Source organism: Trichoderma ghanense (genome assembly GCF_004382785.1).
Source record: "Trichoderma ghanense strain CCMA-1212 chromosome Unknown scaffold_12, whole genome shotgun sequence".
In the NCBI taxonomy this organism is placed as follows: Eukaryota; Fungi; Ascomycota; class Sordariomycetes; order Hypocreales; family Hypocreaceae; genus Trichoderma; species Trichoderma ghanense.
The window spans coordinates 16845-39970 of record NW_027395675.1 but is presented as its reverse complement, the minus strand read 5'-3'; the positions used below and the strand labels follow the sequence as shown (position 1 = coordinate 39970).

General features: G+C 54.2%; 7 protein-coding genes across 7 annotated transcripts; 3 read left to right on the top strand and 4 right to left on the bottom strand.

Moving 5' to 3' along the window:
- Positions 1–616: 616 nt before the first annotated feature.
- On the bottom strand, positions 617–3766 carry CCMA1212_008382 (Ubiquitin carboxyl-terminal hydrolase 4; the record flags this gene model as incomplete). The annotated part of the gene is made up of 2 exons (XM_073705517.1): positions 617–1492; positions 1592–3766. 2 exons carry the CDS (start codon positions 3764–3766, stop codon positions 617–619), a joined length of 3051 nt encoding a protein of 1016 aa, XP_073555975.1.
- Positions 3767–5778: 2012 nt separating this feature from the next.
- On the top strand, positions 5779–8236 carry CCMA1212_008381 (Vacuolar protein sorting-associated protein 27; the record flags this gene model as incomplete). The annotated part of the gene is made up of 4 exons (XM_073705516.1): positions 5779–5852; positions 5915–6047; positions 6137–7253; positions 7311–8236. The coding sequence occupies 4 exons, from the start codon at positions 5779–5781 to the stop codon at positions 8234–8236; spliced, it is 2250 nt and encodes a 749-aa protein (XP_073555976.1).
- A 1265-nt stretch (positions 8237–9501) lies between these two features.
- On the top strand, positions 9502–10409 carry CCMA1212_008380 (uncharacterized protein; the record flags this gene model as incomplete). Its single annotated transcript, XM_073705515.1, has 2 exons — positions 9502–10078; positions 10207–10409. The coding sequence occupies 2 exons, from the start codon at positions 9502–9504 to the stop codon at positions 10407–10409; spliced, it is 780 nt and encodes a 259-aa protein (XP_073555977.1).
- Positions 10410–10703: 294 nt separating this feature from the next.
- Positions 10704–11689, bottom strand: CCMA1212_008379 (uncharacterized protein; the record flags this gene model as incomplete). Its single annotated transcript, XM_073705514.1, has 2 exons — positions 10704–11589; positions 11646–11689. 2 exons carry the CDS (start codon positions 11687–11689, stop codon positions 10704–10706), a joined length of 930 nt encoding a protein of 309 aa, XP_073555842.1.
- A 1221-nt stretch (positions 11690–12910) lies between these two features.
- Positions 12911–14423, bottom strand: CCMA1212_008378 (Mannose-1-phosphate guanyltransferase; the record flags this gene model as incomplete). Its single annotated transcript, XM_073705513.1, has 4 exons — positions 12911–13807; positions 13983–14129; positions 14279–14322; positions 14417–14423. The coding sequence occupies 4 exons, from the start codon at positions 14421–14423 to the stop codon at positions 12911–12913; spliced, it is 1095 nt and encodes a 364-aa protein (XP_073555841.1).
- A 3980-nt stretch (positions 14424–18403) lies between these two features.
- On the bottom strand, positions 18404–19278 carry CCMA1212_008377 (uncharacterized protein; the record flags this gene model as incomplete). The annotated part of the gene is made up of 2 exons (XM_073705512.1): positions 18404–18750; positions 19248–19278. 2 exons carry the CDS (start codon positions 19276–19278, stop codon positions 18404–18406), a joined length of 378 nt encoding a protein of 125 aa, XP_073555846.1.
- A 2450-nt stretch (positions 19279–21728) lies between these two features.
- On the top strand, positions 21729–22333 carry CCMA1212_008376 (uncharacterized protein; the record flags this gene model as incomplete). The annotated part of the gene is made up of 2 exons (XM_073705511.1): positions 21729–21919; positions 22225–22333. Coding segments are annotated over 2 exons (300 nt in total), but the record flags the coding sequence as incomplete, so codon positions are not given.
- Between the last annotated feature and the right edge of the window lie 793 nt (positions 22334–23126).

Here is a 23126-nt window from a genome sequence, read left to right as displayed (position 1 = left end):
CGAGCGCGTCTTCTATCTGGTTCTGCTGCATAAAGATTTCAAATCAACGCTTTGTTTGCGCTCGCTCACACGCATACTTGACTATAGAAACCAAAGTGCATCAAGAGGGAAGAGAACAAAAAACGCCAATTAGATGTACTTCTCCCGACCTTTTGCTCCCCCCACCTGCCCAAATGCTGCTGTTACACCTAGGTAATAACATAGGAAACTAACTTGAAACGACATGAGGCGAATAATACCAAGAAAGTACAAAAAGGCTAGAAGGGTGAAGAAAAAGAAAAAGGCTGAATAGACCGAGGAGAGGGGAGCGAAAGGGAAATCGGCAATGTACGCTCGTTGGGTATTCGAAAAAAAGAGACACACAAGCACAAAAAGATGGCCGAAAGAAGAAAAAGAGGCGGCAAGGAAATACGTAGCAAGCCACATCCCCCCTTTTCTTCTCTTTCTAAGCGCGCTCTCTCTCTCTACTTTTCCCCTGTTCATCATTCATACACATTACAACGTATAGGCTGACTGAAAAGTGTAAAGAAGGGGGGGCGCTTTGCAGAACAGTAACGAACAAAAACACAGGAGACCATGCTTTTCTTCGTCCGTAATCATCGGCCTGTCGTCAGATTCAATTATCCTTCCTCCTGAAAAACGCCAGGTACGGAACCGTGTCTTTGCCGGACTTGAAGACGTGCTCCTTGAAGTCGGTGGCGTCGCCCGTGCCGATGCGCACCTTGGTGACCATCTCGTCCTCGCAGCGGAACCAGGCATACGGATCGTGCGTGCTCGAGTCCCGCACGTAGGCGTAGTAGTGTCCATTGTCCGTCCTGCTGCCGCTGTGGACAATCACGGCGTAGCACTCGTACTTGAAGGGCCCCGAAAACGCCCTATCGCTCGAGCCCTCGCTTGTCCGCATAAAGAACGGAGTCAGGTCGATCTCGTTGAAGTCCCAAGTGACCCTCCCCGTGTTCTTCCGGATGTCTCCTACAGATTTGTCAAAGTCAAATCTGCGGAAGCTCAGGCACAGCAACGGCGGCATGCGGGCAAAGCAGGTGGTTTGCATCGCCTGGGTGTTCCTCTTGCATGTGTCGCACGCAAAGTTGTCGAGCGTGTTGACCACGTTGTGCTCCCGGAACGAGTCCTCGAGAGTAATGGCTCGATTGTTGCCAACGGGAGCAAAGACCAAGTCAAACGTCGAGAATGTATGCGTCTGCTTGTGGCATCGTTGGCAGTCGACGGTTGAGAGTTCGAGGCCCCGCCAGTAATCATCAACAATGGACTGGTTCAGCTCTCGGTAGTTGGCCCAGTACTCGACAGCAGCCTGCAGGCGCGCATGAGGAGTCGTACTCGGCTGCGGGATACTGCCCTTGACATTGCGGCGGGTGTTGGTTTCGTCATGGAGATAGTCGAACAAGAAGGACATGAATTCCTGAGCGTCCTGTTGTCCAGTGCCCCCGAACTGGGGGACGGTGGGACTGTTACGGCAAAGGTTGAAGGAATAGCTCTAAAGGTAAGACAAAGTCAGCACAGCGTACATGGAGGGCGAATAGCGAATCTTGGTCGGAATGCAAAGGTAAGGTAGAATAGAGGGAAGTCGACGTACCATCAGCGTCGAAGCTTTCAGCGTCTGAAACTTGCCCATTGCCATCCACTGAAACAGATTGGATATTATCTTCGTCATCAGCTGCGGCTGTTCAATCTTCTCGCCGTCTTTCCTCGGCACTTGGTACCTCCCAGCCCACTCTGAGAGGGCTAGCAGTCTCCCGAAAAAGGGCGACGCAAGCAATGATTGAAGGATACTGTTTGCATAGCACCAATTGTGGGGATTGTTGAGGCCGGTGTAGTAGGTCTTCTCAAGGGGTGAGACGGCGACGGCCGTCGGGGCGCGCTCGTAGTACATGTCGTGCTCGTCAACTGTTTGGGACAGACTACTATAGCTTGAGCGTGGCAATGCCGGAGCTGGTCTTGTTGGGGGAGATGGGAGATCGTTATATATCTCAACCTGGTGCGAGGGGGCGGCGTAGCCCGGAGCCCTTTGTTCAGCGATGACGGGCGAGATCATTGACTCCTGCAAAGACAAAGACGGAAACCTCCTCAGAAAGGACTCTGTTGAACGGTGAAAAGCTTGTTCTGTGGCGTTCTCGGTCTCTTTTGCTTCAATCTCCACGGCTTGCTGCCAGACCTTGACTATATCAGGCCTGAGCGGCTTGCCCAGGTATTGAGAGGGCCGCCGTTGAAACGGGCCTTGCCGAACCAGAGAGACTTTCTTGGGGTTGGGCGGCGCCGTTGACTGCAGAGAAGCCGAGCCCATGAGATCGACCCAGGCATCCAGGCCGCCTTTGAGTAGCTTTGGGGCGTTTCGAAGCTCGGAGCCGTAGCTGAGGTGTACCAAAGCGCGGTGGAGGGATGACAGTGCGGTGTCTTCCGTGTTCCACAGCGGGGAGGGAATCTTCTCCGAGTCCTGGTCATAGAATACAACCAAATCGTAACTGGCTCGCCTTTCAAACTGCGTTTGCTCTTGACTGGGAGACAGAACAAGGCTTTCGGCTATCTCGTCAGCGGAGATGTTCGGCCTGGTGAGGATGCTGGGATCGATGCAGATGGTGGACGAGGACATGATGTGGCCCTCATCAAAGTCCTCGCGAGAACGGACGTCTATAATTAGTACCGAAAACCCCTTTGCTTTCATGGCTTCGAACAGCTCTTCTGGCGTGATCCTGTCTCCCTCTGGCACCCGGAAGCTACTCTCTGGCGGCTGTGGAGTGTCAACCCTTCCGTTTCTGGAGTGACTTCTTGATCGGGAGGAAAAGTAGTCGTTGCCCTGCTGAGGTAACGGCGTGCTTGTCCCGCTGTTGAGAGACACAATGGACCCTGTTCGGCTATAAGGTCCTCGTGGCGTGGTGGGAGGAAGGCGGGCAGGGTCTCCAGAGATGCTGCCCCGCGCAGGGCTGTAGATTGCATCGGGCATCTTTGGCAGCGCTGGAATTGCGCTGTCCAGGGACACCTTAGGACGAGGAGGGGGCATATCCCGGGGCCCAGCAGGCTTGTTGGGCGCTGGAACAATCTGGTGGGTTTTGATGCGAGGGTCCTGTCCCGGAGAGGGCTGGGGGCCCCGTAGGTTCGCGAATCGCGCCGCAAGATCTGACATGGCTTGGGTCGAGGAGGTAGCTGACGCGGCGGAGGCAGCACGGGCGTGGCCTGGCTTGATAGCATGGCCCGCCAGAGATTGTGGCTTGGGGTGCACAGCGGGTTTGGATTTTCCAGGGGAGCCATTTGCATGAGGTTCGACTGAAGGCGTATCCATGACTGATGCCGCCTGCGCCGAGAGGAGAGCGTTTGCGCCGGCTTTCTGCTGGGCCGAGGCAGCAACGGTCGGCTTCACACCAGTCCTCTCGTTGTCTGCAATGATATCCCGCTTAATCTTTTCGTATACATCGCTCTGCTGGGCTATCCGCTTCAAGAGGGTCTGATGCCTTCGATTCCAGTCCGCGCGGCTGTTTTTGAGCTCTACATAGTCGCTGTGGGAGGGAATGATCTGGATGGTGATGATGGACGCCTTGACATAGTCCCTGAAAGCAAGGGCAGGCTTCCCAAAGTCGCGACCCATCTCGGATTTTGCCAGGGTTGTTTCGGCCATGTCGAGCAGATGCTTCATGGGCTGGTTCCGGTTGATATCGTCGGGAAAAGCCACCATGTCGTCGATGTGCGGCAGGGGCGCGGTGGCACCAGGAGGAGGAGCATAGCCGCCATTTCGACCATCGTAGCCCGAGGGCGGCATGCTGTGCCTGGCATTGACGGCCATATGATTCCTCGCGCTATTGATAGGGTCCGCGGTTGTCATCGATGCAGGTTAGGGTTGGAGAGATCGGCTGGGAGGGGGAGCGGATATGGACGGACAGCTGCTCGCGTCGGTTGGATGGCGCTGCTTCGGCGGCGGTCTCGTCCGTTTTGTGGAAGCGACAAGGCGTCAATGGGGCGCGCAGATCGGATCTGATAGAGGCCTTGTCATCTCAGGAAGACAAGCATCGAAAGGCGCGACAAAGAAACGGCACGGCTCCTATGACAGCGGCTTCCTGGGGCCCTGATGAGGGGCTGAGGCAGCACAGAGCATTCTCGTATGACCGACGGTTCGAAGGCGCTTTTTTGGCTTCAAGATAAGAAAAGCAGTACCTATGGCAGTCTTGTTGGCGGACGGCGGGCGAAGCGGCCTGCTTTGTGTGGTGTGAGGGGAGGGCGAAGCTGGCGATGCTTGATGATGAAGGCGAGAAGAAGAGTCGAGGTCAGCTGCAGTGCTTGGCTGGGAACTTGGCCTATTGAGAGCGCCACGACTGCTAATTAATGCGACCTTGCCTGGAGTCCTGGGAGGTACAAGTGCGGGCCAGTCGCCATACGAACGTGGGGTATGAGGTACATTGGACTCTATTTGAATACTGCTGGTAGCTTGCTAATCTGCATGGGATGCCAAGTACCTTGCCCCCGGCAGTGCGTACCTGGAAGCGTCTCAGCATGTGGCCGCGGCTCTGAGCAGGTACCTCCGAGCGGCGCCCGCCAAAAGAGTGGACGCATCAGCCACAACCGTCGTCGTCATTGGCTTGGCTGACGCTCGTCTCTGCTTCTTGACATGTTTTCCGTAAAGAACCCGACATGGTACGACCTTGTAAATGCACGAGTAGCTGCAATACAACTTCGTCTCACTCATGATTATGCTGTAGATGGCAAGGCTATGCTCCCTCTTAAATCATCATCCAATCACAACTCAGCATCGCCGAGTTGACCGTCTCTCATCGCTACAGAATCTCGTTCACGATGTCGGTCATGAGCTTCTATTCAATGTTTGGAGCTCTCTTGGATATACCGCCTAGGATTTTGCGTGGTCCTTACTGTCACTGTCACTGGCAGAAAAAGAAAAGGCCGTGAATTGCACATGGATCTGAATGCGCCATTCATTTACCTTCCTTCATGGCAATACCAACAAGCTCCTCTTAACACGAGCCGCTCCTATCGCCAAACACAGGAGATATCTGCCATGACTTCAGCCAGACAATCAGAGTCTGCAACATCCTATAAGTAATGAGTGTAGTATCATAGAAGCCCTTATTTCAGTCCCTGATGTTCTTTGATACCCCTGAACCGCAAAGAACAAAGCCGCCCGGTAATGCCAATGGTAACTGCCTCATAAGGGAGCTGACAGAATTAGTTGGATTCCTGTGGAAGATCGATGCGATGGCTGCCTGTCCGTATCTTATACGACCCCGTTATTACATGCGGATGATACATGGTATACGCGGCTCAAAGGGCAAAAGTAACACTCGAATGAAAATGAAAGGAATAAAGGGTCCCGTATTGCAGTATGCGTCTGCAACAAGCACCCGCATTGCTGCAAAGACACACATTGTTCCGATTCACCACATGCACGGCAAGGCGACGCCCCATTTGCGCGGTTGCACACGTCAATTTACAGTTATTACAGGCTCAGGAACGGGCTGGCGTCTACAACGGATTAACCGCTATTCCGGCTGGTGCCTCCTCGGCGGCCGTGACGCAACCTCACGACGTCGTCAGCGGAGCCGAAGGAGGTACCTACCTACTAGCACAGGTAGACAAGCATCAACCGCCAAGGCACAACAACCGCCTCGTCCAGGCTCGCCATCTCGCTTCAGCTCTGCCGCTTCTTCTCCTTTTCTACCCTCAGCCTCTTGCTTCTCCTCGTCCTCATTGCATCTCCGACCCCGAAACATCCCGCTGTCCTTCCGCCGAGTGACGCGCAGCCCCTCCAGCCAAACCGCCATCATGATGAGCTGGTGGTCCACCTCGGCCAACACGGCCCTGGACGAGCAGATCGACAAGGCCACGAGCAGCAGTTTGTACGGCGGCCTCCAGCGGCGAACTTTGCGAGCGACTGACGAGCTGACCACGATGCGTGTAGGGAAGACATCGCGCTCAACCTCGAGATCTCCGACGTCATCAGGTCCAAGACGGTTGCGCCCAAAGAAGCCATGCGGTCGCTCAAGCGGCGCATCGGCAACCGAAATCCAAACACGCAGCTGAGCGCCCTCAACGTATGTTCACCCGCCATGCCCTTTTATTTAGTTTCCGCCCTGTCCAGCTGGAGCTCGAGCAATGATTTGACACAGCTCTCCACCTGCAGCTTACCGACACTTGCGTCAAGAACGGCGGGTCTCACTTCCTAACGGAAATCGCCTCCCGCGAGTTCATGGACAACCTGATCTCGCTCCTCCAAGCCGTCGGGCCCGTAGCCGTCAACGCCGAAGTCAAGTCCAAGATCCTCGAGCTGATCCAGTCATGGGCCGGTGCCACAGAAGGTCGATACGAGCTCTCCTATATCGGCGAAGTGTACAAGCGCTTGCAGCGAGAGGGGTATCAGTTTCCTCCGCGAGTGACGGTAGCGAGTAGCATGATTGACAGCAGCGCGGTAAGAAGTTCATCACCATCTTGGGCAGCACCGGGACTGTCAGCTAACGGCAGCGTCGCAAAGCCCCCGGAGTGGATCGATTCGGACGTCTGTATGCGATGTCGAACGCCCTTTACGTTTACCAACCGAAAACATCACTGCCGAAACTGCGGCAACTGCTTTGACCAGCAGTGTTCCAGCAAATCGCTCCCTCTGCCTCACCTGGGGATTCTCACCCCTGTGCGGGTAGATGACGGGTGCTATGCTAAGCTCACGAACAAGGGGTTCAAAGAGCCGATACCATCCCTCGATCGCACACCGACATATCCTCACAAGACTCGCAGCACATCTGCCATGCAGCCCCGGAATGCGCGCGTCGACGACGGATTTGATGAGGACCTCAAGAAAGCGTTGGCTATGAGCTTGGAGGAAGTCAACAACGGTTCCCGCGGAAGGGTTCAGCCGCCGACCAACAACGGACCCAAGACAGCGGGAGGAGATGCCGCCGCCACGAAGCAGTTTGAAGAGGAGGACGAGGACTTGAAAGCTGCGATTGCCGCCTCTCTGGCAGACATGGAAGAGCAGAAGAAGAGGCATGCTGCCGCGTTGAAGGAGCAGACCTCGGGACCCGCCGCCTCTTCCCCTGCCACTTTCACGCTGCCCAAGAACGACTATGAACTGACACCGGTTGAGGCGGAGAATATCAATCTGTTTGCCACGCTGGTTGACCGGCTCCAGACTCAACCTCCGGGCACGATTCTACGAGAGCCCCAGATCCAGGAGCTGTACGACAGCATCGGATCGTTGCGCCCCAAGCTGGCGCGGACATATGGCGAGACGATGAGCAAGCATGGTGAGAACGGCCTTGACAATCCCGCTACGTGCTATTGATGGCTAACGATGCGAATAGACACTCTCCTCGATCTCCATGCCAAGCTGTCTACCGTTGTCAGATACTATGACCGTATGCTGGAAGACCGCCTATCAAAGGCATACAGCCAGCAGAGTCTCGGCGGGTACAACCTGCCACCTCCTCGCCAATCCTCCGGACCCTACCCTTCAATACCTTCCCATGCGCCGAGCAACTCTGTCGGTGCCGAGAACTTTTACACAGGCCAGCAGCCAGGTTATGGACCATCAGGCCAGCAGCTGTACCAAATGCCACCTCAACATGCCATGCCGCAGTCCCCTTATCCGCCCTATGCTGGGATGCCAGCTCCCGATGCCAATGCCGGACCTTATGCCCCCCAGCAACAGATGCAGACGCCCGACGGCTGGAACAACAGGGCCCCGTCCGCTCCCGAGCCGTACCAACAGCAGCCGCAGGAGACCCCGGAAGATCAAAGACAGTACCCTCAGCAAGCAGCCGCGTCACCGTCGACAGACCCCAACGCCTCCTACTACTTCAACACCGCACAGCCTTTACAGGCCGCTCCCACGGGACCATCCGCCCCCGGCTCAGCTCCGGACGCAAGTCCATCGCCGTACCCCAACCTGAACCAGTCGCCTGTGCCATACCAAAGGGGCTCAGTGTCTGCACACACGCAAGCGACTCCTCTTCAGAGCCCGGCTCAGCTCTCACAACCACCACATGCAGCACCTCCTCACATGCCTGCCCACTCTCAGGCTCCCTCTGCTGCGACACCGCCCCAGCCGTTCCAGCAGGATATACCTCAAGGATCCCCCTACCAGGCTGCCATGCCACAGCAGCAGCAGCAACCGCCGGCCCCTCCGCCTGACTGGGCTGGATACTCGCAATATTCGATGCCCTCTGTACCCCAGCAGGAGCCTGTGCGCCAACAGCCGGTTCAGGAGGAGGCACTTATCGAGTTGTGAGTTTTCTTCATCTACAATGTACCTTGGTGGTGAAAGGAATAAAGGCGGCAATTTTTATCATGATGATGCGGGCTAAAAGTGACAATGGGGAGTTTACTTATTACTATACTTTTCTATATCACTCTGATGTGGCGTTTTCTCTACGACGGCTGGGCAGTAAATTGGTGATGTTGTCATGGAGTGTTTCTGTAGCCCTGTCGGAATGAACTTTTTCTTCTTTGACGAAACCTGGGGATGTTTCTTGTTTAGTGATCTTGTCCGAAATACCATTTCAAAAAGAGGTGCTCCGATCTAGGGAGGCAAGATAGGCCCAAGCATTCATCCTGTCCACTCATTTATACACGGGATCTCTGACACTAAGAGGTTAGCTCACTCCAACTAGCCAAAGAGCCTGAGTGTATGTAGGTCCCCGTCATCACTCAAAGTCGGAATTTACCAATTGGGATAACCCGCGTTGCCCGTAGTCTTAGCACGAAGCCGCAATAACTTGCTTGCAATTTCACACATTGGACGTCAGACATCTATACTACTAAGCGTTGGACAAAGCAACATCTTACTAAGAGAAACTGGTTCCCTCGTTTTGTCCCAGCTAAATGTAAGCTACTATAGTAAGCTACCTACCAAGGTAGCATAGCATCCCAACCAGCAAAGCAATAGACTGGTAACGTAGTATCTAAGTTGGTTAAAGAAGGCAAATGTCGTTAACAAAGCGGGACCCTCGCCGGCTCCGGAGCGCAGAAAATCAAACAGCTGAAAAAGAAGGGGAATGGGGGAAACCTTGCCCTTGGCTTTTCTTTCGCCCTTCGGAGCCGGGCGACCCTCTCCGCTGCCCAGTCTTTTTTTTGGGGGGGGGGCTTTCGAGTCATCGGTGCCTGCCCGTACCAACGAACTTGCTCCGTAAACGGGTGGATTTTTGCGGGATTGTGGGTTTTAGCATGTTCAGATGAGGTAGTAGGCGAGCCGAGTGCCAAGTTAGTACAGTACATAGTTAGATCAAGTAGTAAAGTGTGTTGGTGCCTTGTTCTCGGTGGCCGTCATCGCGATCCTTTTTCTCTCCATATATCGTATTTCATATCTCAATACTTCAACCACCTCTCCTCCCTTTTTCTCCCAGAACCTCCTCTCAAAACCTCTCATAACCCCATCACCAACAACCCCTCCCCCTCCCCCCTCCTCATCCCTCATCCCTCATCCCTCATCCTCCATTCCCTCCAACCCACACACAGACAATACCTCTCATACATACACACAACACACACAACAACATGCCTCCCACAATCCACCTCGTCCGCCACGCCCAAGGCTACCACAACCTCTCCCCCGAAAACGAGAAGCTCCCCGACCCGGACCTCACCCCCCTCGGCATCCAGCAATGCGCCTCCCTCCGCTCCTCCTTCCCGCACCACGCCCATCTCCGCGCCCTCGTCGCCTCCGGCATGCGCCGCACCCTGTACACCTGCCTCCACGCCTTTGCTCCCTCCTCCGACGACGACAACAACCAAGCCCACCTCCTCCCAGTCATCGCCCTCGACACCCTCCAGGAAGTCTCCGATGCGCCCTCCGACACCGGCTCGTCCATCGACAAGCTGAAAGAGGAATTCGGCGAAAAGGTCGACTTGAGCAGGATGCGCGAGGGATGGAACTTCAAGGGCGAGGGAAGCTACTTTGAGCCCACGCTGGAAAAGTTGGCGACTAGGGCAAGGGACGCGAGGCGAGCGCTGAGAGAGATTGCCGCTGGATTGGGAGACGACGGCGACGACGATGCGCATGTTGTCGCGGTTTCGCACGGCGCGTTTCTGCACTTTTTGACCGAGGAGTGGCATGGCATTACTAGCACATATCGTAAGACGCAATCGCCCCCCCTTTTCACTTCCAGCACTCTGAATTTGAAAGAAGAAGGATGAGGAGGAAGAGGTGAAAGAAGTGGGAGAAACTCGGCTGTCGTCCCACTAACCAAAGTGTCAATATAGCCACAAGCTGGACGAATTGCGAATACCGCACCTATCAATTCGTCGATCCCACCGGCCAGGACCCGGACGCTCAACTGCGCGAGACGGACGAGAGCTGGCGCCGGCGTCACGGCAGCCTCAAGGTTCCCTCCGAAGAGGAGCAGCGTGAGCTGCGCCAAATGATGGTGCGGGAACTCGCGCCCTTCTTCAAAACGAGAAACTGATGAGACGTCTTGTGTTCTCCTTACCTATTGAATGCACGGAATGCGACTATAGACTCCAAAACATACACAAGTACTCGTAGAGCAGGGTCGGTAGATGCCTCACTCTTCAAGGCAAACAAGGAGATGTGAAGAGAGATGGCTAGAAAAGAGGCTGTAAAATGCCATTACATTTAGAAGTGCTTTCAGAATAAACAACATAGACGAACGAAGCAGCAATATGAATAGAACAACAGCATTCTGCGAAAGGATGATGTCGCATCCAACCGCACCTCAACAGGCTGGGAAACAAAGCCTTCACCAAAACTCTTCGCTCACGCTCAATTTGGTCTGTCTCTCCACCACACCATCGTCCGTCATTTTCCCCATATTGGCATTGGCACTCAGCATCGTCTCCCAGCTGACAGGCTGCAACTCGTGAATGAGGAGAGACCAGCCGAGCTCCGACTGTCCGTCTCGGACAACTTCGCAGAGGCAGTAGCATTTGTCATCGGCCTTTGTTGCTCTGAGGATCTCACTTGACTCATAATAGTCATGATACGTGAACGCCTTCAGGCCTGTGATATAGGGCGGTCCTCCAAACAAGTCTTCCAATTGGAAGAATTGAAACTTCGGACCCCAATTGTCATGACCGCTACAACCAGCGTGGGCGACTGCTGCAAAAAGTTCGAATACAAGGGGCTCCCCGTCGGCCCCTTTCACTTCGTTCTTGATCGAGTTGATCATCTCGTCGATGTAGAAAAATGTCTTGCCAGGAAGAAGTTTCATGTCCTGAATGGATATCTCGTGGAGGCTGCATGGCGGAGGATGGCCCTGGTGGATTGGCCCCATCCTTTTGTACCAATATGCTCCGTCTGTATCTTGGGGCCTGGATATCCTGATATACTTTTCCATACTCAATTCCTGGAAATACCCCGACCCGAGTGTAGACGAACACTCATCATCCATTGGCCACAATGTCGTATCACTAAACGCATCCTCTTGACGCCATGGACGCTTCTGCATATGGGGGCATATCGCAACCCCGGCCGCAGCCTCACTCATCGCAACATCTTGCCTCGCAACAGCCTCCAGCCTCTCCGCAAGCGCAGGACGCTTGAAGGCAGGCTCCGCCTCATCTGCCGCGTCCATCTCATCGCTCGACCGTTTCTGAACGGCACGCGGGTCTCTCGATGGAGGAATCCTGTAAAAAGCATCAGCCCACGGCTCCTCACCCAACTTGCGATGTTCAAGACAAACATGCTCGGCGGCGCCCAATGAGCGGGTCTCAACCACTCGCCCATCTTGACGAAGGATGTCGGCTTGTTCTGGGTAAAACTGTGGACGTTTCGGGGGAAAATGTGAAGTGCTGTAGTGGAGAGGCTTGCAAGTGCTTCTCTCAGCCTCTGGGTGGGTGAAGAATCTCCGGGTATTGAGAAAGAAGCGGAACAGAAAGTGAAGAGAGAAGCATCAAACAAACAACGGCTTCGCAGAAGAGACTCTCGATAAAGTAACGATGTCTGTAGAATGCATAGAATGAGGAAGACCTGAAAAATGAAGAAAGAGAAGCAGAGGGCAACAAGAAAAGTTTGAGTGGGCAGGCCTGCGTTTCCCCTCTTCTCCTTCGCTCCTCCCCTTCTTCGCGGCTTCCCAATTTCTGTATTGTGCCAGAGGGCGCATGGGCAAAGTCTTGCAGAGCTCCTTCCCTGACGGAGCGTGAAACGCGATCATGGGCTTGGCGATAAGGCACCTTCTTCGTCCTTGCTGCGATAATCCAAAGGTACATTGCGTCATGGCAAGGACTTGACAGCACCTACAGTCACCGAGAATCTTGATGGAAACAACAAGTGAGCGGAAATAACGTCTCAGCAATCGAGATGAGAACTGCTCGCTTTTGATGGACAATATCTGTAGAGTTTGTTGAGGCCGCCATGGAAGCGCCCGAACTTCGTCTTCGAGCAGTTGATCTGGTTGAACTGGATCATCTGACCAAAGCAATCGCGTCAACGAAAACGAACACGTTCGGCGCAAGCGTAAATTCACTTCATTCGCTACGCTATCATCTTTTCATACATGTGAATCTCGAGTGCCTCGTCCGTCATAGCTCTTCTCAACCTCAGCCCCTTCTCCCTGTCCCTCCAAGAATGCTTTGCCAACCGGTTCCCCGAGACGCCAAACAATATACTTGGGGCTCAACATAAGCGCACACGACATCTTTTTCTCTGAAAAGGAGAAGGAAGAAGAAAAAGATGTCGAGACTAGTAGTAATAATATATAAAACGTGGCTTGGTTTTTTCTCTCAAAGACTGTTTCCCCCACCGATATAGGGTATCTTTTGAGAATAGCGGAGGAGTGGTGAGTGTGCGGGAAGGCGTAAATGGGGTTTAAAAAAGAAGAAGAAAAAAAGATAAAAGTCAAGTGAAAAGAAGAAAGATGGGTTCCAAAGGGGAAACAAAGATCATTGCGAAAAGCAGCGCATGGGAAATAAACATGCGAGCTGAGGATGCGTGACGACATGAATTAAATCACATAATGATGGCGGGGACGTCGACGTTGGCCTTGATGGACTTGTGAGGCAGGACGCTGCCGCCGTTGACGTAGATCTCGTCGCCAATGGTCACGTCGTCACCGAGAACAGTCACGTTCTCGAGGCGGGCCCAGCGACCGACGGTGCTGTTCCAGCCAACAATCGTCGACTTGACCCAAGCGTGGTCCTTGACCTTGGAGCCCTTGAGGAGGACGCATCGCTGCAGGCGGACACCGTCACCGACGACGACGTCCGGGCCAATGGTGACATTGGGGCCTATTCTGCAGTTCTTTCCAATCTTGGCCGAAGGGTGAATCAGGACGTTTCCGCCGTGGACGTAGGGCTCGGTGGGAGGGGTCAGCTCCTTGCTGCCCTTCTTGGTGAGGGAGGACAGATACAGGCAGGTGCCGCTGAGGAAGTCCTTGGGCTGGCCAACGTCCATCCAGAAGCCCTCGAGGTCGAACGAGTGCAGCTGGTTGTCGGCAACCATGGCGGGGAACGTCTCCTTCTCGATCGACGTGGGGCGAAGCTCGATGCGCTTCAGGACGGAGGTGTTGAAGATGTACATGCCGGCATTGATGCGGTTGCCGACGAACTCGACGGGCTTCTCTACGAAGCGGTCGATGCGGGACGGATGGTTGGGCTTGTGGACGACGACACCGTACTTGGACGGCTCCTCGACTTTGGTGACGACAATGGTACCCTCATCGCCGTGGGCCTTGTGGAACTCGAGAAGCTCCTTGAAGGGGTAGTCGCAGATGACGTCGGAGTTGAGGACGAAGAAGGGCGAGTCGTCCTTGGCAAGGATGCCCTCAGCAAGCTTGAGGGGGCCGCCGGTGTCGAGGGGCTCCGACTCGACGGAGAACTCAATGTTGATGTTGTATTTCTCCTCGTACTAAACGGTCGAGCGTACGCAATCAGCGATTGCGTCCATCGTCATTGGAGGGGAAATGGGGGGGATGCTCAGTTGGAAGGGGAGGGGGCACAAAAGCTTGGTGCAGCGAATGGGCAGGCGAAAAGGCAAGGGTGGTTGTAGTGAGGGGTCAAAGGGTGTGATGTGCAGGACTCACCTCGGCCAGGAACTTTTCCATGATTTCTGGGCGGTAGTTGACGGCGAGGACAATGTCGGTCACGCCAGCGGCGACAAGAGCCTCAATCTGGTGCACGATCATGGGCTTGTTGCAGAACTCAACCAGAGGCTTGGGGAGCGTCAGGGTCTAGATGGCGTGGCACAACGGTCAGTGGAGATTCTCGGGGGTGAGAGGCTGCGCTTCTAATGGTTCCCCTCCATGTCTCCCCCCATTCGCGACAATGCGGTGGTGGTGGGATGCAGGTCGGATCGCTGCTGGCGCTGGCGTGGACGTACGAGAGGGCGAAGGCGAGTGCCAAAGCCGCCGACAAGAATAAGTCCTGCGCAGGGGAGAGAGATTGTCAGCAGCAAGCCTTGCCATTGGGGCTGGGGCGAAAGCCAATGAGAGGCAGACTGGGAACAGGCGCGTCCTACCCTTCATGGTGAATGTATGCGACGAAGCTGGAGTGCAAAGGATTCGTGGTGTTCAAAGGGGGTAATCGTTAAGAAGCAGGTAGAAGAAGGCAAGAAATAAACTAGTATGTTGGGTAAGTGAGCGTAGAGAAGAACGAGCGACGGTGCAATGCTCGCAGGGCAGAGACTCGAGAGTCGGCTCGGGAGGAAGAAAAGACGCGGTGGTTGCGGGAGGATGGAAGGGAAAGGGGGAGGAGGAAAATGAGGTTCGGGCTGGATGGATCTAAAGTACGACCACCTGCCAGCACAAGGTGTCCAGATGTCACGACGCCGGTACGCGCTGCGGGCAGCAGATGAGCACGGCGGCGCAAGTACTGCCGCTCCGTTCATGCTGCAGCTGCCTGTACCTCATTTCGAGACGGATCGAGCGAGGCCTTTAGCGCGCTGGGCTTAGCGGCATGCCGACCCCAAAGTGGCCCCTGAAGCCCGGGCTGAGGCGCTGAAGCACTACCTTACCCAGTAATCCATTGGAGGGGTCCATCCCGGCCGGCGAATCAGGGCTCTTGTGCGACGACAGTGAACATCCATGGAACCCGAGAGCACTTTGAACGGGGCTTGACAAGACGGCCATGCTCAACTGGTTGCAGCTCTCGATTGGGGTGACGACCACAGACATGTGGCAACTAGGCAAGGTACCTTGGCTACTCAGGTAGGCTAGCATCCCGGGTTCTTTCTGCTGCACGGCAACACGAAGCCCTCGAGAGCCATTTGATCGCATTCGAATGGAGCCGACAGACAGACCCTCGACCGTCCAAGGCTGGGGCCCGCCCTGTGATCAGTGGGCACCAGCAGTCGAACGCAGTTGACGGGACCGGGTAGCCTGTCTTTGGTTCAGGGGCCCCCGGCCAATCAGCTCGACAGATGAGAGCATGAAAAATTTCAGGTTTCCACGAAAAGAGGCCGAAAAAGGGCTGGCAAAGCTGGAGGCGAAATTTCAGGCGGGATCCCCCGTAGGTGATGGTACCAGGTACGATACGATTGAACTGGCTACTTGCTGCATTCTGCACAACACCCTTTGGCGAACCCGTAAAGCTCGGTTCGTGTTTGTCTGCTCATCATGCCATGCGATCGTTGGCTACTGCTTCATCTCAGAGTCTCGTGTTCGTGCTGTGATGCTTGTACGAGGCTTAGTAGTTGTCGGCTTGCCGTATCGAGATATGTACAAGAAGTCAGTCATTTCCCATTTGAGCCCCATCACCCGTTCAAACCCGACACCATCAACCTCATGAGGTATACATACAGTTTGAAGTACGAAGTAGCGAGTGCGGCATTGCACGACTGGCGGTTGATCGCATCGTCTTGTACGACATACAACTGTTTCACACTGAACACATGGTACCCCAGTTCTGCCACCAAATGCAAACGTTCACTGTAAGTCTATACGACCTGAGCAGGGACTTGGCCGAGACCTGCCATGGGCAGCACACGCAGCACCTGCATTCAGCGATATCCCCATTCACACCGAGACATCAGGTTTACCATCCACGCAAACAGCCAACAAAGTCCCTTTCTCTTCTCTTCTTCTCTTTTTCTTCATGTCTTCTTTTGACAATCGAAATTCATATAATACGACGTATCGGCTTGGGGGCAGGTAGTAGTTCCAGTAGTTGTCTAATCCCTACCATTCCCTTGCGTACATGTAGTGCGATTCAAAAAGGCCGTCAGCAACCATTGGATAGCGTACCTGTATCTGCCCCTGACTTCAATCATTGCCTCACCCTTGGCGCTGTCACTCCTACATCGCGCCTCTCAGTGGGCCTCATATCTCAGCCTTGTCTTTGTACTCTTCAGCAACAGATACGTACCTACATAATCCACGCTGTCAAGTGTTGTCGAAAGCGACATTTATTCACGACCACCCCATATGAAACCCATACAAGTACATATACACAGCCGCAATCCCATCATGAGGTATCGCACCACCACCTCACCCATCACATCCATCCACTTGCCGCCCACCCCCGTTACGAGGTTAGCACACAACACCATCCTTCGCTAATCTCACGAAACACGAGACACAGCCATACCCTCGAAACGAGGAAACAAGCAATATGGCAAAGAAAGCAAAAGTTGCGGCGACAAGTCATCACCAAGAGCCAAGATACTTCCACTTCCTCTTTCTCTTCAGCTCGAAGAAAACCTCCACATCCGGGACTAGATAGTCAATGCCTTTGCAACAACGTTGTCACTGCCGGTAATAGCATTACCACTAATTTGCGATTCGACTAATATTCCCACAACACCAGAACAAGGGCCCCTTGCCCGACGCTTTGAACGCTCCCGCGGACCAGGGACCGCTAATAAAGAACCACACAAGCCATCCAATCCTCCCAAGGTGGTTCTCCCTCGTGGCGTGGCCTCTACTCATGACATTCTTAACCTACCTTGGCCTGGCCGTATTACGTTACCTGTACGTGGCAGATGTCCAAGGTACCAAAAAAAGGCGATGAGATTTGTTTTTCATGAAGAGAAATCTACGGCTAGGCGCCCATGTAATAGGTAGATACAGAGTGCATGCCACCACAGTTCAGCAAAGAACCTCACCAAAGTAATCCCGCGAGGGAAGACGTCATGTCAGGAGCCTTTTCCTTGACAATATTCTTCGTCGGTCCACAGCAGTCGGCTGCACGTTTCTCTTGAGGAAATTGCCAGTCATCAAATTGGACATATCACATATATTCATAAAAACCTCCCATCTAGAAACAGAACTCGCACCACTGAGTTGTGCCAAAGCACCGTCCCAAGGAGAAAAGAGGTATACCAAAGGGAAAGAAAAAAGAAAAGTCATTATCTTCATGTCATCATTATCGTTACTCTTAATTTTTTTTTTCTCGGTTTCTTTTTTTCTCCTTGTTCTCTTCCCCTCGTTTCTTTTCTTCGTATCCCCAGACCCGTATTCATCGCTTCATGTCATTCAACCAAACCATCGTCACCATCTTTCGTCTGCCTCCTGACTTCACCATGAGCATCATTCAGTAGCGAAAGCCGATCCGCAAGAAAGACAACAAATCACCCCAAGAGGGGTAACGCCAACAGATGGCATCAAATGAAGAAATAGATAAAGACACTCGCTTCGCTTGCTGCCAAACACCCAGAAGGAAAGTCATGGAGCCGTCCTCGCGAGAGGAGCAACTGCCTGTTCATGCGAGCGCGATGTCTTTTGTATGTCAAAGGAAAATGGACGTGGGGCAGGATGAAGAAACATTGGCGAACATGTTGAGCGAGCAGCCATGGAGCATCGGAACCTCCATGGTTAGAAACCCGTCATGCCGGAACGACGGCATGAACATTCCTAGTCAGGGTGGCCGCCCGTAGAACGCGTGTCCAAGAGACAGCGACGAGAAAGAAAAAAAAAAAATTGATCCCCCGCAGTTTACCTCGAGAAAAAGGAGATGAGATTTTCGAGGGGACTGCATCAAAGTCGTGAATGCAACGCGTCCATTCTGAACGCATTGCGAAGAGCACCAAGTTCAACATCTAAGTTGATATGAATCTGACCAGGCCGGCCATGCCGGCCGCTGAAAGAAATATAAGACGTGTCTAAAGGTCGTTTCGTGTCGTGAGAGTCGTTGCAGCATCAGCATTACAAGAATGCCATTTTCATCGCCGTATCTTTTGTACGCGCTTTTGTCCGTACATAACCCCTCTTTTCTTTAATTTTTTTTTCTTTTCTGGTTCCTTTTTTTCTTTTCCCCCCCTTCCTTGTCCCGCACATTGGTATAGCAAAATGAATGATTGCCGCCATGGAAAGAAGAAAACAAGGTTGGCGCGGTGATGGTTATATCCTCTGAGGGAATGCCGTGAAGCCTTTCAACCACATGTATATGTTGCGCCGTTCCGTGGCTGCCTGCGAAGGTCCAAGCCAAAGTCGAAGGGATTTGTTGGAAAACGATGTCGGGCAACGAGCGCCTTGAAACTCCGTGTCCGTTCAAGGGATCAGCGCCTGGCTTATTCGAACGAAGCAGTGGAACTGCTGCTCGAGTGAGTGCCGGAGCGCCGGCCGTGGCGCTCGTTGCCGTCCCTGGACGATGTAGGGCGGCTCTTGCGGCGGGTATCAGCATTGGCTGGGAGCCCCTGGACGATGCCATTGCGAGCGAGCATGCCGCCGTTGACCGAAAAGTTGCGGCAGACCATGAAGGCGCGCATGGCAGCGTTCTCTTGAGCCAGCACGTCGGACTCGTATGCCAGGTCGGTCTGGTACTCGCGTCCATTGACTAGGACAAGGCAAGTAAACCCATTGGGGTCACGGTAACACTCGTACGAGGGGTCTGTCCATCCTCGGCGCCGGCACAGGCCTATTCACAGCAGCCATTGGTTAGTATTCTCGTTTATGCTGAACTTTTTGGGCAAACGAAGACAAAGTGGAAAGACATCAGCTGTCAAGACAGGGCACGGTGTGATGGAAAGCAGGCACTTGAACCTGGCCGGCTGCTTGCAGCCCGCAGGGTTCCTGCATGAACCAGCAACCTGTGCTCGAGAGAGAGAAAGGGATAAGCGCGGAGAGGCGTGTAAGCATGTGCATGCCTGCGCAAACCCGCTTCACAGGAAGCGAAGGGCTGTAAAGGCTCAATTGGGCGGCAGCAAGCCGTTGAAATGCTCGCCGTCTCCCAAGAACCGGCAGTTCTGGCCGCCAAGGTCGCCGCGGTGGCCGCGCAAGGCTTGACTTGATTTATTTCCCCCCTCCCCCCAAATCTCATACGCCACCCCCACACGAGATTTCGGGGCTGTCGGTATAGTATCCGTCGGCGTGAAGTAAACAAAAAGCACACGGGAGCTCAATTGACCAACTTACTCTCAAGATACTGCATGTAGAAGCCACCCATGGTTGCGGAAAAGGTCAACGGGTAACGAGGAACGAAACGAAGAGAGGAATTGGCTTCAGGAAAGCGAAATTTCGTCCTGGTGGGCAAAAATAAAAGTGGAACAGAGCCCAGAGGCCGCTGCCGCAGATATGCGAGTGTGTGCGAGTGAGTTGGAGAGGAATTGGCGTGTAGCCTGTGTGGCAACCCTTTGGGGAGAGGCAGAGAGGGTGAGGTAGAGTTAAGGTGAGCAAAACTCTAAAGGTTGGAAACGAGTCGAGGTGTAACCGAGGGCGGGATCCAGGTTGGTGGGAAAGCTACAAGCAGAGGTCCCCGGCGGGAACTGAGAGGGAGACGAAGGGATTAAGAACAAATCGAACAAGAAGCGGGCTTCGGCGGAGGAGAAGGCGGAAACGAAACAAGTTCAAGAACAGAAGCTGGCCAATTCAAAGGTGGAGCACGAGGACGGCCGAGACGGAGGCCAGGCGCACCGCTCCGGTAGCAGCAGCGGCGGGAGACAAGATCAAGCGGCGAGGGATGTATGCGCGCGCGTGTACCCCGTACGCGGGACGTGAGAATCTGCCGCTGGCTGCGTGTGTGTATATGTCTGTCTGTACAAGCTGTAATATGTCGGCCGTCCTGGTCGGAAGCTGGCATGGGGGCCACAAGCAGCAGGACCAGCAGGAGGTGGCCTGTCCTTTGACAGGCCCCGATGGGCAATGCTTCGATGGATGTGTGTATGTACTCAGGAGCATCTGGGCGTGCATATGTATGTGGCTGTCTGTCCGGCCGTCTGTCTGGACGCATGTGGTAGTATGCCGCTGTCCTGATGCTCCGTTACCACGCATCCCACGGGCCCTGTCGCAGGAGGATGAGCCGGTCCTTTGGCGAGACGTGTGGGCTTGATTGCAAACGTCGTCCCTAGCGCGGGGCCCGAGGGGTGTCTGGAGAGACGCAGACGCGGATGGAGGTTGATGCGTGCGAGCAAAGAGATGCGGCTCTTGGAAAGAGTGTGACCCCATCGCTGATGTGTTGGCAGCTCCCATCGCCAGTGAATTTTGCAAACCGCTGGGGACTAGGTACGCCGCTCCACCACAAGTGTACAGTACTTGTGCACTCCGGTGCCAGACACGACGCACTGCCTAACCATTACTGTCGATGGTCGTCTCCCCGTCTCGAAGCTTTTTCGCCCCAGGGATGCGGACGAGTCGTAGCTGTGGTAAGGTACAAGTACGAGCACGCCCAGTTGCCTTGGGTGACCCGGCACCAAAGGCAGGCAGATGGCCTGGGTTTCTCTTCGGTTCTCCGTCAAGGGCCGTCCACCTAATACTTCGCATGGACGAAGCAAATACTTGAATTGCCTCTCAGCATGACTTCCTGGCCCTCTCGAGTTGTCTCCATTTGTCCATGCCGCTGCAATCATCCTCCTACCTGTACCGAGTACATGTAGTATGTCGGCCGTTCTGGCCGCCGGAAGGGTCGCTTCTCTAGGCGCCCAATCCCCTGTCTCTCTGCGGCGGGACCCATGGGTTGGCGCTTCGGCCATGTTCAACTCAGGTCGCACGAACGATCAATCAATCGACAACCTGAAATCATCAACGGCAAACATGGGCAAGGGCTCCCCCCGTTCATCCCGAATCGGCCAACAAGGTGGTGGCAAAAAGGGTAAAAATGTGTGTGAAGAGACCAGTGAGAGCCTTGACGATCCCTTCGCCAAACACCAACACTACAGAAATGCCAGCGTATCCAAGCGTTGATGATCAAAGAGCCAGTGAATGCTGACTAGCGGGAGAGGCCCGGTCCAGCCACGCAACAACGCCATGAAGCTGGGAGACGACATATCTCTCGGCAACCACCATTACCCAGAATATCCCTCCGAGATCTATGCTTTGGCGGCCGCTAATGCACAGCAGAATCCCACAGATATCGCCCTGTGCATATATCTCAGTGTCGTTGGGACCTGGTGTACTTGTACTGAAGTGTATGTAGACCGTGACTGCCCAGTGGTAAGATCAAGCTCGTCGACACCACAGCCTGTGAATAAAGCACGGCCGTGGAGAAGCATGACTGTCCCAATTACACCTATTGTCATTGTAGTGTGCATGCATAGAATCTGCGGACGAAGGAATCGCACTGCTTGGTGGGCATTAATAGTCCCGTGCAATTGCGTTCTCATCCCAGGATATTGGTGGTCAGCTCGCGATCGTTTGTCGGGATTGGTCCCCTCCAATTTAGCCAGCGGTGGCCTCGATCGTCGGTAGGGGGGAAAAGCGTGCGCTCAAAAATCTTGGGATGGGCCGTCACACATACGTAACGCGGACCTCGAACTTGCCCTGCTTCACCTGTGCCATCTGTATGTACTGCGTACCATGGCAGCAAAGGAAGAGGGGGCATTAGCATCTCCTTTGCGTCGACTGATTGGCACCGAGACAAGATGTGGACAGACCGCCCAACTGCATTTGGGCAGCTGACAGAGCATCAGTGGTCCTGGCCGTGGGGGAGACGCTTATAAGCGGAGGCTATTCCCCAAAGTTGTTCGGATTGCAGGCCGAGGCAGAAAGGAGCGTGGCTCGTCGGGGCTCCAGACGTCGGTGAAGAGACGCGAAGCTGCAACCACTTGCGTGGAAGTGAGCAGACCAAGAGCCTTCAGTGCTCCAGAGCACTTGTGAGGTCTAATCTCCTTAGCGTCGCAGTAGCTGGACTGGCGACCTGGTGGACTAAAGTTGGACGCAAGGTGATCCTGGCTGTGAAGAACCAGCCAGCGGCTTCTCGAGCTGCAACATACTAAATGGTTGCTCGTAGGTACTTGTACGAGCAAAAACAACAAATCAGACATCGCTCACATGCTTTGTACGGTGTATCTCGTGGCACAGGCTTGTACGTACCGATTCTCCCGTGGTTGTCTCGACCTGACACGGCGTGTCGTTGTCGAACGCACACAGGGTTCCAGACTTGACAAAGAAGCATCAGTGACAATTACGGTGAGGATGGCCCGATTGATTGGGTAGATCTGCGGAGAGAGGGGGGACAAGGCAGCCAATATGAGGCAGACGCCCTCGGACCCTTTGACCCTCTTTAAAGTCTCTTTTGTGAGGGGTGTAAAAGGCCGCATGCAACGATGAGCTGGCAGTGCCGCCGGTTGATGTTAAGCAAACACGCGCAGCGAACGGCTCGTCGAAGCTGCCCCCGAGGTGCCAAGTGCAAGTACTCGTGCTCCGTGGCTTGCACACCTGTGTCCCGGGTTCTGTGCGATCCGGCAACAGTTGGAGAGCGGCACCCTCAACCATCCTCGCATGCACGGGGGCCTGAAGGCTGACGCAGAAGGCTTGCAAGTATTGGTACGAGGACTCCGTTGTGGTAATACTAGTAGGTATTGCTTTGGTATGCCAATGGACCTGTGGACGACGAGGTAGATGAAGGAAATCCCGCTGCGTGCCCGGTAGTGGTAGGACCAGGCGTATAGACAAGCTGTAGGAGCAGTGCAGCTTACCATAAGTATATTAGGCACTACCTAGGTAGTAGCTGCTAGTAGTGGTACTTGGCAGTAGAGCTTGTAGTAGCAGCAGGTAGTAGTACCGAGACCGGGGGGCCTCTTTCGGCAGCGGTTCCTTTTGACGTGGTTTCCATGCCAATCGGTGATGCAAAAGCCGACGTCGTCAAGCCTTTCGGCCCAGGAACCCCCAGGAGGAGACGCCACCCACGCTGGATGGCACTTTGGTCTGGGGTAAAGATCCGTCGCGCCTGCTGCGAGACTCGGGGAAATACCTGTACCATTTGCTCCAAGGTCTCCAGTGTGATTTGTGTGATAGTGGATGCTAAAAACAGCATGGCAACCGAGCAAAAGGGGTTGACACCTCGCTCTAACACCTAGC